The 19,096-nt window shown below is 42.6% G+C and overlaps 1 protein-coding gene across 5 annotated transcripts in view; it reads left to right on the top strand.

Moving 5' to 3' along the window:
• Window positions 1-6,908: 6,908 nt before the first annotated feature.
• Window positions 6,909-19,096, top strand: part of LOC139406828 (DENN domain-containing protein 1B-like) — a 196,362-nt gene continuing 184,174 nt past the window's right edge. For all 5 annotated transcript variants that reach the window (XM_071149892.1, XM_071149893.1, XM_071149894.1 and 2 more), the window contains exons 1-2: window positions 6,909-7,352; window positions 8,007-8,071. In XM_071149892.1, the coding sequence (XP_071005993.1) occupies window positions 7,336-7,352; window positions 8,007-8,071 (82 nt within the window). In that variant the 5' untranslated portion in view covers window positions 6,909-7,335. The remainder of the gene's footprint in view (window positions 7,353-8,006; window positions 8,072-19,096) is intronic.

Raw genomic sequence — 19,096 nt, forward strand, 5'->3', positions numbered from 1 at the left:
GATGATTCTCTAATACACCTCTACGCAGACGACACCATTCTGTATAATTCTGGCCCTTCTTTGGACACTGTGTTAACTAACCTCCAGACGAGCTTCAATGCCATACAACTCTCCTTCCCTGGCCTCCAACTGCTCTTAAATGCAAGTAAAACTAAATGCATGCTCTTCAACCCATCACTGCCTGCACCTGCCCGCCCGTCCAGCATCACTACTCTGGACGGTTCTGACATAGAATATGTGGACAACTACAAATACCTAGGTGTCTGGCTAGACTGTAAATCTCCTTACAAACTCACATTAAGCATCTCCAATCCAAAATTAAATCTAGAATCAGCTTCGTTTTTCACAACAAAGCATCCTTCACTCACGCTGCCAAACATACCCTCATAAAACTGACCATCCTACCTATCCTCGACTTTAGCAATGTCATCTATAAAATAGCCTCCAACACTCTACTCAACCAATTGGTTGCAGTCTATCACAGTGCCATCCGTTTGTCACCAAAGCCCCATACATCACCCACCACTGCGACCTGTACGCTCTTGTTGGCTGGCCATCACTTCATACTCGTTGCCAAACCCACTGGCTCCAGGTCATCTATAAGTCTTTGCTAGGTATAGCCCGCCTTATCTCAGCTCACTGGTCAACATAGCAGCACCCACTTGTAGCACGCTCTCCAGCAGGTACATTATATCTCACTGGTCACCCCCAAAGCCTATTCCTCCTTTGGCCGCCTTTCCTTCCAGTTCTCTGCTGCCAATGACTGGAACGAACTGCAAAAATCACTGAAGCTGGAAACCCATATCTCCCTTACTAGCTTTAAGCACCAGCTGTCAGAGCAGCTCACTCTGCACCTGTAAACAGCCCATCCAACTACCTCATCCCCATACTGTATTTATTTATCTTGCACCTTTGCACCCCAGTATCTCTACTTGTACATTCATCTTCTGCACATCTACCATTCCAGTGTTTAATTGCTAATTGAGTAGTAAGAGCAGTTCAAGCTCTTGCTGTACAATATCTAGCAACTGCTAGAGAGACATGTTTGCTTCTCTGGCAAAAAATTCTCATATCTGAGTATTCTTTAATGTAGGTGAATAGTAACAGTTGAATGAGATGGCTACAAAGTAATGTCGTAAAGTATATAACACCAGACTAGCTAGACTAAAAAGGCAGATCAGGAAGATAAATGTTGTTCCTAGCTTCAGTCAAGTGTCTTGGACCCTTTTGTTTGGTAAACTACTTTGGAATCCAAAGCCCCCTAGTGTATATACTAGAGGTCGACCGATTATGATTTTTCAATGCCATTAACGATATCGATTATTGGAGGACCAAAAAGAGCCGATACCGATTAATCGGACAATTTTTGATTTATTTATTTGTAATAATGACAATTACAACAATACTGAATGAAGACTTATTTTAACTTAATATAATACATCAATAAAATAAATGTAGCCTCAAATAAATAATGAAACATGTTCAATTTGGTTTAAATAATGCAAAAACAAAGTGTTGGAGAAGAAAGTAAAACTGCAATGTGTGCCATATAAGAAAGCTAGAATTTAAGTTCCTTGCTCAGAACATGAGAACATATGAAAGCTGGTGGTTCCTTTTAACATGAGTCTTCAATATTCCAAGGTAAGAGGTTTTAGGTTGTAGTTATTATAGGAATTATAGGATTATTTCTCTCTATACTATTTGTATTTCAATAACCTTTGAATATTGGATGTTCTTATAGGCACTTTAGTATTGCCAGTGTAACAGTATAGCTTCCATCCCTCTCCTAGCCCCTACCTGGGCTCGAACCAGGAACACATCGACAACAGCCACACTCGAAGCAGCGTTACCCATGCAGAGCAAGGGGAACAACCACTCCAAGTCTCAGAGCGAGTGACGTTTGAAACAATATTAGCGCTCACCGCGCTAACTAGTTAGCCATTTCACATCGGTTACACCATCGTCATCTCAGGAGATGATAGGCTTGAAGTCATAAACAGCTGCTGGCAAATGCACGAAAGTGCTGTTTGAATGAATGCTTACGAGCCTGCTGGTGCCTACCATCGCTCAGTCAGACTGCTCTATCAAATCATAGACTTAGTTATAACATGATAACACACAGAAATACAAGCCTTATGTCATTAATATGGTCGAATGCGGAAACTATCATCTCGAAAACAAGATGTTTATTCTTTCAGTGAAATACGGAACCGTTCCGTATTTTATCTAACAGGTGGCATCCATAAGTCAAAATATTGCTGTTACATTGCACAACCTTCAATGTTATGTCATAATTACGTAAAATTCTGGCAAATTAGGCGGCCCAAACTGTTGCAAATACACTGACTCTGCGTGCAATGAACGCAAGAGAAGTGACACAATTTCACCTGGTTAATATTGCCTGCTAACCTGGATTTCTTTTAGCTAAATATGCAGGTTTAAAAATACACTCCTAAAAAAATAAAGGGAACACTAAAATAACACATACTAGATCTGAATGAATGAAATATTCTTATTAAATACTTTTTTCTTTACATAGTTGAATGTGCTGACAACAAAATCACACAAAAATTATCAATGGAAATCAAATGTATCAACCCATGGAGGTCTGGATTTGGAGTCACACTCAAAATTAAAGTGAAAAACCACACTACAGGCTGATCCAACTTTGATGTAATGTCCTTAAAACAAGTCAAAATGAGGCTCAGTAGTGTGTGTGGCCTCCATGTGCCTGTATGACCTCCCTACAACGCCCGGGCATGCTCCTGATGAGGTGGCGGATGGTCTCCTGAGGGATCTCCTCCCAGACCTGGACTAAAGCATCCGCCAACTCCTGGACAGTCTGTTGGTGGATGGAGCGAGACATGATGTCCCAGATGTGCTCAATGGGATTCAGGTCTGGGGAACGGGCGGCCCAGTCCATAGCATCAATGCCTTCCTCTTGCAGGAACTGCTGACACACTCCAGCCACATGAGGTCTAGCATTGTCTTGCATTAGGAGGAACCCAGGGCCAACCGCACCAGCATATGGTCTCACAAGGGGTCTGAGGGTCTCATCTTGGTACCTAATGGCAGTCAGGCTACCTCTGGCGAGCACATGGAGGACTGTGCGGCCCCCCAAAGAAATGCCACCCCACACCATGACTGACCCACCGCCAAACCGGTCATGCTGGAGGATGTTGCAGGCAGCAGAACGTTCTCCACGGCGTCTCCAGACTCTGCCACGTCTGTCACATGTGCTCAGTGTGAACCTGCTTTCATCTGTGAAGAGCACAGGGCGCCAGTGGTGAATTTGCCAATCTTGGTGTTCTCTGGCAAATGCCAAACGTCCTGCACGGTGTTGGGCTGTAAGCGCAACCCCCACCTGTGGACGTCGGGCCCTCATACCACCCTCATGGAGTCTGTTTCTGACCGTTTGAGCAGACACATGCACATTTGTGGCCTGCTGGAGGTCATTTTGCAGTGCTCTGGCAGTGCTCCTCCTGCTCCTCCTTGCACAAAGGCGGAGGTAGCGGTCCTGCTGCTGGGTTGTTGCCCTCCTACGGCCTCCTCCACGTCTCCTGATGTACTGGCCTGTCTCCTGGTAGCGCCTCCATGCTCTGGACACTACGCTGACAGACACAGCAAACCTTCTTGCCACAGCTCGCATTGAAGTGCCATCCTGGATGAACTGCACTACCTGAGCCACTTGTGTGGGTTGTAGACTCCATCTCATGCTACCACTAGAGTGAAAGCACCGCCAGCATTCAAAAGTGACCAAAACATCAGCCAGGAAGCATGGGAAATGAGAAGTGGTCTGTGGTCACCACCTGCAGAACCACTCCTTTATTGGGGATGTCTTGCTAATTGCCTATAATTTCCACCTGTTGTCTATTCCATTTGCACAACAGCATGTGAAATTGATTGTCAATCAGTGTTGCTTCCAAAGTGGACAGTTTGATTTCACAGAAGTGTGATTGACTTGGAGTTACATTGTGTTGTTTAAGTGTTCCCTTTATTTTTTGAGCAGTGTATTTACTTCTGTGTATTGATTTTACGAAAGGCATTGATGTTTATGGTTAGGTACACATTGGAGCAACGATACGCACCACACACTAGATAAACTAGTAATATCATCAACCATGTGTAGTTAACTAGTGATTATGATTGATTGATTGTTTTTTATAAGATAAGTTTAATGCTAGTTAGCAGCTTACCTTGGCTTACTTCATTCGCGTAACAGGCAGGCTCCTCGTGGAGTGCAATGAGAGGCAGGTGGTAGAGCGTTGGACTAGTTAACTGTAAGGTTGCAAGATTGAATCCTTGAGCTGACAAGGTAAAAATATGTCGTTCTGCCCCTGAATAAGGCAGTTAACCCACCGTTCCTAGGCCGTCATTGAAAATAAGAATGCGTTCTTAACTGTCTTGTCTAGTTAAATAAAGATTTTAATTTTTTTTTTTTTTTTTTATCTGCCAAATCGGTGTCCAGAAATACCGATTTCCGATTGTTATGAAAACTTGAAATTGGCCCTAATTAATCGGCCTTTCCGATTAATCGGTCAACCTCTAGTATATACACTACACAAGGAAGACTTCCTCTCTAGGTGGAAGGCAACAACGATTTGGACAAAAGTGCATGCTGCCCCTATAAAACTGACTCCATCAATCAACGAGCCACCTTCATGCTGAGGGAAGCATCATAACCATAGGCTAGGCTACATGATTGTGAATGGATAGCACACCTGGATAATGCACCAGTCATGGGGTTCCATCTGTCGGCTTGTCCCCTTGTGAGTTGGGTTTGTTGTGCTTCTCAAAGACTTCTTGAGCTTCCTTGACAGTGGAAAATGTGTGCGTTGTGTTTTGGAAGGTCAAAGGGACTTTTGCTGGGTGGATGAAGATGCATCTCTGGTTTAGCTTGCGCATCTGGGATCTCACTTCATTGCAGGTCTCCCTTTGTTTTAGCAGTTCGGCACTCAGACTTACAATTAAAACCTGTAAATGAATCATTGGCAGTACTCAGTGCTGAAGTGGAGACCTATTCAACCGAAGTGGAAAGTTTGGAGAGGACAGCCAATGCAACAGCATTGCAATTTTATAACCTGGAAACGGCAAGGTAGGCTCGAAGGGATAATCAAACTCCTAAAAGAGAAGACAGAATCACGCAAAAATCATTCCCGTAAATTCAATGTGCAGGTCACAGGACTTGAAACTGGTGTGGAAGTGGGTAACCCAACTGCCTTCATGGGCAATCTTTTCTATGAACTGTTGAAGCAGGAGAAGCTGGGTCCCATGCCACTGATTAACATTGCGTATTGCACGGGTCCTCTCGGATCTCGGTGTATGATTGTACAGATCCACAGCTTTGAAGTCAAGGGAATCCGGAGTCTGACCTATGCAGGGAAGAGGATCAGCATATACCCTTAAGTTAAAGGCAGAGGTAATCTCCTCACAAACAATCTCTGTATACAGTAGTAGCGGCCAGCTCTTTCTGTTGAGAGATGCCATGTTTCCACAGTTGAATTGTAGATAGACAAATTATTGTCACACAATGAGTGTCCCACACCTTAATATGATGTTTAGTATTGACAAGTTTTACAAAATAAGTCTGCTAATTCCTAGTAATTTACAAAAGAAAGCCATGAAAAGACCACGTGTTTCAATGCTTGCCACTGGAACCGGAACTCCAGACTTCTGGTGTTATTTTATTTTGATCCTCTATCTTTGGTATGCAAGAGTGTTTTACATTTCCAATGGACATCACTGTCATTATATACCCTTTGAACTGTCCTGTTTTATTAGGGTTCATCCTAATACGTTTTTATTTTTAGCCTCAAATAATGTTCAGTGGAACCGCTACTGCACTGTGTATGCTTGCCTTATAAACTGTACATTGAAATAAAATATACTGTGAACCAACCCTGTGTATGTGACTGACTGGGTCATCTGCATGCCACAAACATATATGCCTGCCTGATGAGCTAAAGCCTAAAGTCTTCAGCTCTCAGGCAATGTTACTCATCACACAAGCATGATTTAGCAAACCATCCCTATTACACACACACACACACAGAAATAACATAAATGTTGAACCACATAAAGTGGTGTATTTAATCCACAGTAGGCTATTCCCTCCTGACTCCAGCCCTGTGCGTATTGTGCATATAGGTAATGCTTTTGTGAAGGTTGAGACAGCACCAGCAGGATCCTTCCATTATCATATCATAGGAGAAACCTGCAACAGCATGTCCCAGTCTGCTGCCACTTAATTACCTTCAGTCTGCCTGCAGGAAACTGGCTCCCAGCCAGGTCTACTCTCAAGAGGGCTAGGAGACACACACACACACACACACACTGGTTTCAATTTACCAAGGGACAAATATGAGCTTACACAGGGGCTCCCTCCCAATACTTCATATAATGAGTAAGCATCTTAGGCTGGGCTACTAAGAGTTGTGTGTGAATTATAGCCTATTTGCCGCAGTAAATGTGGAATGCATGCATAAATGCCCAAATAATACACACAGGAAAATCCTCTGCATCAAGAGAAGCATTTTATAACAATAAAAAGGCTCTGATCATGTTTGTTGTTAATGACATCAGATCCAGGCAGTCGAGTGAAGGTGAATAACAGACAAGAACAACCTAGGATGCTACCTCCATGTCATAGCATTACACATATTACACATCACTGCTCTTACTTGTGAAGAAGCAGTCCCTATTCCACTTGTGTAATAACAACAAAACACAAAACTCAATTACTAAACATTTACTATGAAACAACATAATAGGGAGATCAGATTTAATCAAGGAGGGTGACATGATGAAACCACTCCTGTTCTGAGGATTTGGGGGAGACACTACAAAGGGTTTATCAAACGAGGTGACGTCACTACATTTTTGACAGCCACTTCCTGGTGTTATTTGTTGTGGCAATACCGTGGATTTTGCCTAGACTAGACACAGTTCATGTCAGAATTGACAAGAATGTACTTTTTGTAGGTTAGGAGAATTCACACACCAGGTTACGATAATCAATGTCACAGGTTAGGATAATTAGGTCAAGGTTAGGAAAAGGGTAGGCTAAAATAAATCAACTTTTGACGTATATTTGACATAAACTGCATCCCATCTAGCGATGAGCAATACTGTGGCACTGAAACGGTCAGCTGCACAGATCAGGAACAAGGAAGACACATCGCTACTACATACCATACATCTTTGAAGCGTGCCTGTACTATCCGCAGGGAACAGATAGAAAGGTTGAACAAGTTACGGATCTCACGCTGCTTCAGAACGCAAGCTTGGTCTCGAACAGTAAAGCTGGTGGCGCGATCTGTCGCGATGTTGTAAACCATGGACAGCAGAATAAAGTAAGAGGCGAGTTTATTTACTTATATAGATTATACATAACACTGTTTTACGGATCGTTATTAAAAGTGTGTGAATTGTACAACAACGTATGGCGTAATTTGATATATATATATATATAGTTAATAATGGAATGATTTAGCTGGCTGTCTGGCATGCGCTAGCATTTGGGTCAGTCTAATGCTGTCTCGCGCTAGCTGACCAATTAGCAAGCCTGCTAACGGCTAGCCATACATCTTCATCACGTTGCTAAATTAAGTAGCCTGTTAGCCTAGGACAAAGCTCACCGATATTCTAGTATTTAACGGTCCTAAAGTAAACAATACCATCTGGTATCAATACAGACTTTTAGGTACAAGGCATTTCACCACGAATGTCAGCTACCGCTAGCTATCATCATGTTATTTCTCGGCCATCAAATTAATCACGCGAGAATCCAATTGCTTTGATGTCTGGCCAGCTCACAGAGCGAACTCGACAGATGATTCCTTTATATGAACTGCTTCATAACGATTTATTGCTACGATTTATAGTTAGCTATGTTGCATATATTGTTGATGTAGCTAGTTAGCAATTGTTGCATACCATAAATTATGTTTGTACACATACGTTTATTTTGCCCCTAGCTAAAGTCATAATCTCGTTTTTTTTTACAGCGAGATTCCGGAAAGGACGTTTGATTTGGTACTACAGATTGCATGCCCAACATCTGAAAATGAAGGTTGGTAAGATAACGTGAGCATGTTTGTGTTACAACACAAATCCTTATTGATTTGCCCTGGATGGAGAGGGAGAAATGGACAGATCTGAATATCATGTTTTTTCCCCTCTGCCTAGTTAGTATCATACGTACACTGCCAGACAATACTACCAAGACACTTTAGAAACAGAAACGTTTGCCTTTATAAAAGCTGTGAATAGCATGCCTATTTAGGTGAAATACTAGGAAACTCTTAGATTACAGATAACAGACATTAGTGAGAGTTGCATTCTCATCAGACATGGCATAAGTCAGAGTCCACGTTGGTAGTCCACGTTGGTACAGTAAGCCCTAGGCTACAGTGGAGGTGGTGAGTAGGTAAGTCTGTGGTGTTATTAGGCATGGCCCAAGACTACCAGACTGTTTCACCAATATAACAGGCTTACAACAGGCTGACATCGGTTGAAGATCTAAGGATAGGTTAAAGGTTGGAATGTTGACTAAGAAACTCACACTTAGTTGGGAGCATAGATTCCAGTGTTTGGAGTCTTATTTCACCTTCTCTCACAGGGGATGAGGGAAGTTAAGGGAGTAGTTGTTTTATGAAAGTTTTTGCATTATGATCCAGATCTACCCCTTTTCATTTTCTTGTGACTCACCAAATAGATCATTCTAACATTTTTTTAACCACAACAACCCAGGTTCCAGCAGCGACTCCCAACAGAGACTGTTTTGGGTCCAGTCCAGGCCATGAGCAGCCAGCATCAGCTGTTCTTTATATTTGTGATTGTCAAACATTCCACCAGTCGAACAGAAAACACAAAGTGCTTAGAATAACCAGGGAATGATTCTGGCCAATAAAGAACAGTTCTAACTTTTCTGAGTAGCCCATGGGAAACAAAACAACCTATATTTCACATTGATATCCAATGTCCACCCTTAAGTCGAATATCAGGTAAAAACAGTTGTACTTATTATACCAGCTCTCTCGTTTTCCCTCTCAGTCCTGACATTAAAGAGGTGTTCTGTGGATGGTTCAGTGGTGCAGCTGCTGAGCTGACCAGAATAAAGGGAAACTTATCCTTGGACCTAACGAAGATATTAGATTTAAAACCAAACTAATAAACCTTGGGCCTGTACTGAAATAACAGATCCAGGGTCAGACTCGTATCCGGAGCCAGACTCTCAGGAGCTCACATCTACATTACACTCCCCTCAGCTCCCATGGAACAACCAAAAGCTTATACCTCATTGGATAAGTGTGCTGCTACAGCCGAATACTACCTCCTCATTGGACAGGAGAGTTGTAGGGTACAGGAAGTGGGTTATGATGAGGATGAATGGCTATGCATTAGGAGAGGTTGTTAGGCTCACAGGAGATCCAGAGAGATATATTTGTTGCAAGTGGAATCTTGTGATTTTGACAGGTTGTTGTTTTAGAAAAATGGGTTTCGGATATCAAAACAGGGAATCGACCAAACTTCCAATTTTTATTGATTTCCCCTTTCCTTTAAAATTGCCCTGGGTTCTAGTCTATGGGGATGTGTGGAATGATACGTTTCTTTTACGCTACTGCTTATGAATGAAATAGATTGTCTTGTTTTTAAGATATTATTAAATTCAGATTGATGGATTGTGTGGGAGCATAAAATGTGTACTTACTATAGGCCTGTATTGAGGTATTAGGTTGCTATGGTGATGCTGAGCTCTACTGTGTGCTTTAGACTTGGTTCCTCATGACATGTTTGTCTTGTTGTCTTTGTGTGTGTGTGTGTGTGTGTGTGTGTGTGTTTTGTGTGTGGTATCAGATAGTGTTCTTTCTGAGTCATAATGGACAGGCTTTGGCCTAGCTGTTTGAAACTTCCTCTATTACTCTAATTTTATCATAAACGGCCATGTTCTCACAGCTAATAGCCTAAATGCAGAAGTTATTCTCCTCATATTTCAGCCTCTTCATGTTACTATTTTTCATAATGGAAGAAGTTTTACTTCCAACTAGTTAACGATATCACAGAAGGTTTTAGTGGTGATGTAAAAAAAAGGCCCATTTCAATTTGTCTGGCTTGCCATTCCAAATAAAATTTCTAGCCCCTTGATATAATTGTTCAATCTGATTTTAAGAGCTATCATTTTGATGGCCATAATAAATAGATATGCCGATAGTGGACAACCTTGTTTTACTCCTCTTGACAGTATGATACTTTCTGAGAAGTAGCCATTATTTACTATTTTACACCTAGGGTTAGTTGCTATACATAAACTTAACCCATTGTATATGAGATTCTCCAAAATGTAAATATTCTAAGCATTTATGTATAAATTCCAGTCATACTTTATCTAAAGCCTTTTCAAAGTTAGCAATGAATACCATGCCTAGTTTCCCAGATTTTTCAAACACTGAAGTGCAAGGGGCCTCCAATTTTTAAAATTAAGTGCGGAAATGTTGCAGGACATGCAGGTGCAGAGGTTGTGTTTGTACAACAGATGATAGTGTTCCAGAGAGCTTTTGGCAATATTTACAAAAGAATACCTATTTATATACTTTTATATATACTTTTATAACTGTTCAATGAAAAGAAAATGCATTGGAGCAGGCAAACCTGTCTATTCAATAAAGATTTAGTTTGGGGCCTTGTCAGCCTCTGCTCACAATTGCCAAGATCGAACTGTCAAAGAAAGCTGAAACGGGTATATTCTTGTTGCCCTTCCCTGGGATATACCACTGTCAAAACGACATTTAAATAACCAAACTGGTATTCAATTTGTAATTACATTGTATAATAATAGTCTAAAGCAGATAATCATAACCCATCCATAAAGGAACTTTAATTCACAATTAGCGTGCACTTGTAATTTTAAAAGATAGGCTTATCGTCCGTTTGACACAGATGAGGAGCTCCAGCAAACAAGCACATTTATTTGAAATAAATCGGCAACCTCGTATTTCAAATGTTCATGTGCACTTTAAACATCTCAGAGGAGAGGAAATGGTCAATTAAATGCAATAAAGTATGCATAATGTATATAATGTGTCGTGGGCCTCCCGAGTGGCGCAGTGGTCTAAGGCACAATGTACACTGACACGGTCGCCAGGTGTATGGTGTGTCCTCCGACACTTTGGGTTAAGTTTGCATTGTGTCAAGAAGTAGTGCGGCTTGGTTGGGTTGTGTTTCGGAGGACCCGCGGCTCTCGACCTTCGGCTCTCGACCTTCGCCTCTCCCGAGTCCGTACCGGAGTTGCGGCGATGAGACAAGACTGTAACTACCAATTGGATACTATAAAATTAGGGAGAAAAATGGTGTAAAAAGTAAGAAAACAAAAAAACAACAATGTTTCGTACCTACATTTAACAGACATTTCTCCAATGTCGCAAGTAACGGGAATTAAATGTTGTAACGCTAGCTATTATTATATGGAGTGTAGATTTAACAGAAATTAAGTTTAATTTGGGGAAACATGAACAAACATTCATAATGCAGAAATAAAGCGGTCTGAAATGGCGGGAATCCCAGATACCCAGAACTAAAATCTTGTGTAATTACTCAGATGCTTTATTACTTTCTAGGGTAGACATGTCAGAAAAGATACTAGAAAACAGAAGCTGAACGAGGAGGGCCACCCCTCTCTTTGCAAGTCTATGGGTCAAATGTCCCCCTCAATTCGAAAGATGCTAAAACCTGAAAACTTGTGATTTGTCCAAATAAAACATTATTTTAAAAATAATAAAATAACCAAGGTAGTCGTCGCATCCCACAGTCTGTTGAAAGCTGCTATTATACCAGTTATGTTACGTGCATCTGTCTACAAGAGATTACACCTAGTGTACCCCCATTTGTCAATCCGATGTCATTAAATGTGGGCTACATTTCATTTAATAAGGGCTTCATTCATTATTTGAATTCTGTTTATCAGAAGTCCAAATTAATAAAGTCCTTTATAAAATCGAATGTAGCTTACGTTTAATGGCATCGGATTCACAAATGGGGCTTAGTAGTGCGTCTTCGCCACATGCCTGTAGAATAACCCTGTTAGAATGACCGTAGGAAGGCTATAGGTAGGCCTGTATGTATTTTTTTCTCCTTTTGCTGATGGGACCTTGGTCAGCAGAGTAGACCCCTTAGTCTGCTGTGTGCTGTGTGCTGCCTAGTGCCGCTGCCTATTATTAGCCTACATGGCTGTTACAATGAGCAGTTCCCTGTTCCCTGGTAGCTGAGAGAGGAGAGGAGAACAGTTGTTATGTAGTAATCATTTGAAGTCAGATCCAGTACATGGCCAAAAGTGGACACCTGCTCGTCAAATATCTCATTCCAAAATCATGGGCATTAATATGGAGTTGGTCCCCCCCCCCCCCCCCCCCCCCCATTGCTGCTATAACAGCCGGCACTCTTCTGGGAAGGCCTTACACTTGATATTGGAACATTGCTACGGGGACTTGCTTCCATTCAGCCACAAGCATTGCTGAGTTCGGGCACTGATGTTGGGTGATTAGGCCTGTCTCGCAGTCGGCATTCCAATTCATCCCAAAGATGTTCGATGGGGTTGAGGTGAGGGCTCTGTGCAGGCCAGTCAAGTTCTTCCACACCGATCTCGACAAACCATTTCTGTATGGACCTCGCTTTGTGCACGGAGGCATTGTCATGCTGAAACAGGAAAGGGCCTTCCCTAAAATGTTGCCACAAAGTTGGAAGCACAGAATTGCCTAGAATGTCAATGTAGGCTGTAGCGTTAAGATTTCCCTTCACTGGAACTAAGGGGCCTAGGCCGGACCATGAAAAACAGCCCCAGAACATTATTCCTCCTCCACCTAACTTTACAGTTGGTGCTATGCATTCGGGCAGGTTGCGTTCTCCTGGCATCTGCCAAACCCAGATTAGTCCGCTGGACTGCCAGATGGTGAAGCGTGATTCATCACCCAAGAGAACAAGTTTCCCCTGCTCCAGAGTCCAGTGGCGGCGAGGTTTACACCATATTTAGGGAGTTGCTTTAGGACTTGGTCAGGTGGATTAAGCATGTACCAATTTAGGTCACCTAGCAGGACAAGTATAAGGTGCCAGGAGAAAGCTTAGGGCAGGTAGGGTACCTACTGGTGCTGATAGTGGACGATAACACCCAGCAACAGTCAACAAAAAGCTATTTCAAAGTTTAATGCTTAAAACCAGTAAATCAAATTGTTTGGGTACATTTTTGGTGGAGACAACTGAGCACTGAAGGTGTTCCTTGGTAAAGATTGCAACTCCATCACCTTTGGAAGATCTGTCTTTCTGAAAAAGGTTATAACCAGAAAGGTTAACATCAGTGTTCAAAAGTCTCTTTCTTAACCACGTCTCAGTAATGACCAACACATCTGGATTTGAGCTGTGTACCCACACTTTCAATTGATATATTTTAGGTAGTACGCTTCTAGTGTTAACATGCAGAAAACCCATGCAGAAATCAGTGAAGCAGATATCAGAGTACAAGTCAGAATTGGGGATAGCAACAATAGATGGGCCAGGGTGTACATGCACATTTCCAGACATCATCAGCAGTAATACAATCAGGACACGGCAGAGGACAGGGAGAGCTCTGTGTTGTTGATTTATGACATTTGAATGTGCATTAGATGGAAACACAATCTATTTGTACAGCAATTACATCAGGTAACATGAATACAAAGCTGGCAGAGGTGGTTAGAATTAGATGGGAGTCCAAGAGTCCGTGTAACCAATAGAGAGTCAGATTACCGAATGTGGGAACACTGTCTGTCCCACGGTTGGGTAAACAAGCAAGTTCACAGTCAACAAAGCACGCAGGAGTCATGAAGCAAATAGCATAAAGCACAATAAAAAATATAACGACTTGGGGCTAATCATTTTAAGTTCAGAGTCACTCGCCCCAACAGTGCATGTGTTCTGGAGGCAAGTGAAAGCTTAGAGAGAGGGTGGAGTGTGGTGGGGGTACCTGTACCAGACAGGGGGAAACAGAAAAAGGGAGTTATTTACATAAGTATTCTGTCAGACTCGAAATTGAGCTCAGGTGCTTCCTGTTTCCATTGATCATCCTTGATGATTCTACAAGTTGATTGGAGTCCACCAGTGGTAAATTCAGTTGTTTGGACATGATTTGGAAAGGCACACAGCTGTCTATATAAGGTCCCTCAGTTGACAGTGCATGTCAGAGCAAAAAACAAGCCATGAGGTCGAAGGAATTGTCTTTAGAGCTTTGATACAGGATTGTGTCGGGGCACAAATCTGGGGAACGGTATCAACAAATCTCTGCAGTTTTGAAGGTCCCCAAGATCACAGTGGCCTCCATCATTCTTAAATGGAAGAAGTTTGGAAGCACCAAGACTCTTCCTAGAGCTGGCCGCCCGGCCAAACTCAGAAATCAGGAGAGAAGGGCATTGGTCGGGGAGATGACCAATAACCCAATGGTCACTCTGACAGAGGTCTAGAGTTCCTCTGTGGGAACTCCAGAATGACAACCATCTTTGCACCACTCCACCAATCAGGCCTTTATGGTAGTGTGGCCAAATGGAATCCACTACTCAGTAAAAGGCACATGACAGCCAGCTTGTATTTTCCAAAAGCCACCTAAAGAACTCTGACCATGAGAAACAAGATACTCTGGTCTAATGAAACCAAGATTGAACTCATTGGCCTGAATGCCAAGCGTTACATCTGGAATAAAACTGGCACCATCCCTACGGTGAAGCATTGTGGTGGCAGAATCATGCTGTGGGGATGTTTTTCAGCGGTAGGGACTGGGAGACTGGTCAGGATCATGGGAAAGACGAATAGAGCGAGATCCTTGATAAAAACCTGCTCCAGAGAGCTCAGGACCTCAGACTGGTAGCAAATGTTACCCTTCCAACAGGACAACAACCCTAAGCACACAGCCAAGGCAACGCAGGAGTGGCTTCGGGACAAATCTCTGAATGTCCTTGAGTGGCCCAGCCAGAGCCCGGACTTGAACCTGATCTAACATCTCTGGAGAGACCTGAAAATAGCTGTGCAGCAAAGCTACCCATTCAACCTGAGAGCTTGAGAGGATCCACAGAGAAGAATGGGAGAATCTCCCCAAATACAGGTGTACCAAGCTTGTAGCGTCATATCCAAGAAGATTCGAGGCTGCACTCGCTGCCAAAGGTGAATACGTAATAATATGTAATATTTCTGTTTTTTATTTTTAATACATTTGTAAAAATGTCTAAACCTGTTTTTGCTTTGTCATTATGTGGTATTGTGTGTAGATTGATGAGGGGAAAAATATTTAATACATTTTAGAATAAGGCTGTAACAAAATGTACTGTGTTGATGACTGTTGTCAATGTCTGTAGTGTCTGTGGTGCAAATGTAATTGTGACGGGCCATGCAGACCTTCACAATGGTCTCTACTTTCTCTGGGGCAACCTCAAGGACTCGTCCCAGGATCCTCCCATCTTGCAGCAAGGATTCCAAAGGAGTTCTCTGAAATTCTTCTGGCTCTTGAGTGCGGTAGTTGTAGATCTTCTTGGCGTCATCAAGGCCAGAAGAAGCTTTTGAATAAAATAAGAGTTTCAATTAGTATTGAACATGAACTCCTCCTATAGGGAGGAGGTCAGAGACCTGGCCGGGTGGTGCCAGAATAACAACCTATCCCTCAACGTAACCAAGACTAAGTAGATGATTGTGGACTACAGGAAAAGGAGCACCGAGCACGTCCCCTTTCTCATCGGGGCTGTAGTGGAGCAGGTTGAGAGCTTCAAATTCCTTGGTGTCCACTACAACAACAAACTAGATTGGTCCAAACACACCAAGACAGTCGTGAAGAGGGCACGACAAAGCCTATTCCCCCTCAGGAAACTAAAAAGATTTGGCATGGGTCCTACGGCCCAGTACATCACTGGGGCAAAGCTGCCTACCATCCAGGACCTCTACACCAGGCGGTGTCAGAGGAAGGCCCTAAAAATTGTCAAAGACCCCAGCCACCCCAGTCATAGACTGTTCTCTCTACTACCGCATGGCAAGCGGTACCGGAGTGCCAAGTCTAGGACAAAAAGGCTTCTCAACAGTTTTTACCCCAAGCCATAAGACTCCTGAACAGGTAACCAAATGGACTATTTGCATTGTGTGCCTCCCCCCAACCCCTCTTTTACGCTGCTGCTACTCTCTGTTTATCTTATATGCATAGTCAGTTTAACTATACATTCATGTACATGCATACTACCTAAACCATTTGGAGTTAATGCCTAAACTTAACCCTAGCCTTAAAAATGTGGAGTTAATGCTTTTTCTTAAATTCTTCGAAATAGGTATTTTGGAACAACTTCGAAATTTTACGTTTGATAAACATGGATGAATTCTGACGTGAGACTGTGAGAGCTTGTTGGCCTGAGAATGCCCGCAGCATCATCAAGGACCCCACACACCCCAGCCACAAGCGGTATCAGAGCATGAGGTCTGATACCAACATGCTCAGTGACAGTTTCTATCTACAAGTCATCAGACTGCTGTACCCTTGAGCTGGACTGACCACCTGCGCTGACTCTCCGCACCTTAGCACACAGATACTTACACACCCACACAGATACTCACTCACTCATGCTACACACACACACACACATCACAACTGCTGCTACCAGACTCACAATTTAAACACTTGTCCTCCAATCCCCTCTTCCCCAAAACATGTGTAAATATTGGACTATCAATTGAGTGTTTCTGCATTATACTTATGCTAAAATGTTTATTCTACTGAGCCATGTTCATATTCTTTTATTTTCTTATTCCTTACTGTTATTGCATTGTCGAGAAGGAACCTGCAAGTAAGTATTTAGTTGGACAATGTTTATCCTGTACATAAGACTTATAAAACTTTAAACAGCCTATATGTTTCACACCCTCCTACCGCTCTGTCTGTCCTCTGTTGTATGTGTCAACACAGCCGTTAACACCTTCCATTTATAGTAGTGGCATTAGGCCAGTGGGAGATGGGCAACTTCAGGACACAGAGTGGGTTTGGTCTGATGTACGTTTCACATTGATTGAGCTGAGGTTTTGGCCAGAAGAGAGAATATGTGCATATGGTCTTGTGCGTTTTTGCGTACAGTATGTGTCACTTGTGTGTGGGAATTGCTGACTAAACTATAATTAACTATCATTAAACACACAGTGCATGTTGCTCTTAACATTAACCATGTTTAAGAACTGCTCTGTATGGGTATTCTATATAGCATACATGTGCGTACATATACCACTCCCAGTCCCATGCACACACTAGTAATAATAATAATAATAGTTTAGGTCTAAATGCAATCTAACTTTACATCACTGAATGAGGCCAGCTCATCCACCTCCCAGTAGTAGAGCACATCACACAGGGTTTCATAAGAGGCCTGAGATCAGCACTCTGCAGTACAGGGTTATTCTGACTGACTGCATTGATCACTGGGCTGGATGACCACTCACCCATAGGAGATATTGTTGCACATTACCGGTACTTTGGGCTGGACTCTGACTAAAAGCCTTGAATTTAAGTCAGCTTCTAACTTTGGTACTTGGATGCAGTACTTTCTTCAATGCACATTTGGGGGTTATGTAATGTTATATAATTTTTTTATGGGAGCCTTGCCACAGTGTTGAGTGGTTTCATTCTTACAATGCATAACAAATGAATACGAAATCCTCTGGAAATGATTTGTCTCATAGAGATTGTATTGAACAATGAGCATGATACTGAACAATGTCTGACCAGGAGTCAGGTGACATCTTGTTGATTTGTTCATGGGCTAGCCTAGAATCATTAGACTAGGCTATATTTACTAACATTCAGTACCCCAATCTTAAGAATTATTGAAACTGTGGAGGTAGAAATGTGGTTTGTGATTCCGTAGAGTTATCATCAGGGTTCAATATTCAGGTAAATTAAAAGGTGAGCAACTTCACTCTGCAACAGAATTAGAATTAGCCTACAATTCATATGCTCATTATGGGCAGAAGAATTGAATGCTCAGAGGAAGCAACAGGGTCTAACTGTAACGTTGGCCAACCTAGTCAAACTCTCTATGACTGTGAGTCCTTTGCTTTCCCCAGCAGGCCTATAGAGAGCAGCCCTCTCTGCCCTGCTCAGTTCTATTGGCTCAGAGTAGTGGATGCCTAGGCAGGCAGGCAGTGAGCTGAGCTAGATCATGTCGGCTCCCTGAGAGTGACTGGCATGCTAGCTAGTGCGGGCCCCTGTCGGCACTCCGCTACATAGAGCCATATTGATGTGTTTCCAGGGCCCTGCCAAAGCTAGCAGATGATGCTAGCGGTGCGGTGCCAAACAAAGGCAGTAGGTGGGAACAGATGCTACCTGTCCTAGCCGCTCGCTCCAGCCAGATTGCTCCCGGTAACAAAGCTATAAAGTTAATAGATCACCATATCCATTTTACAACTGCACTCATGCTGCAATTAGCTGAACGATTTGCTGTTGTAAAAAAACAAAAAAAACAACACCAGTCAGTGGCTTTATCAGTCTTTGATTTTTGTTTATCAGTATTTGATTTATGGACCGTTGGTTTCTGTGTGTGGCGATGGAACTGGAACGGTGGTCGTGTTCCATCGAGTAATGTGTCTTGTTCCAATGAATTGTGGACAAATTCATGGCCTGTCTCAAGGGCCTCAGATGGCTCTTTTACTGGTAATACTGTAGGAGTTCACATTGAACTGAGTTACTTGAGATGATTTGTTTGATGGCTGTATTGATATTGATGCATTCTCTCTATCCTGATAAGAGTTGCATCTCCATAGACTTGAGTTGAGGAACCAGACAGCCATAATAACAGAATGGCCTTTGATTCAGATGCCCTCCTAACTTCACTCGCTCCAAGCATGCACCAATTATGAATCAGAACTATTGTTCTTGTTCCAGAGAACACTCTCTCACTGCAACCCAAGGTCTCAGAATGTCACCTCCTGCCAGCTAGTTAGCCGGCTGCGTTGCTCTCTGCCTCCCTGCTACTGTATCACATCCTCAAGCATTATTCTCTCCACATATTCTCTCCATATGTATTTTCTCTTTTCATCCCTCCCCCCTCACTTCCTGCGT

The sequence above is a fragment of the Oncorhynchus clarkii genome, chromosome 4 (assembly GCF_045791955.1).
Source record: "Oncorhynchus clarkii lewisi isolate Uvic-CL-2024 chromosome 4, UVic_Ocla_1.0, whole genome shotgun sequence".
NCBI lineage: Eukaryota > Metazoa > Chordata > Actinopteri > Salmoniformes > Salmonidae > Oncorhynchus > Oncorhynchus clarkii.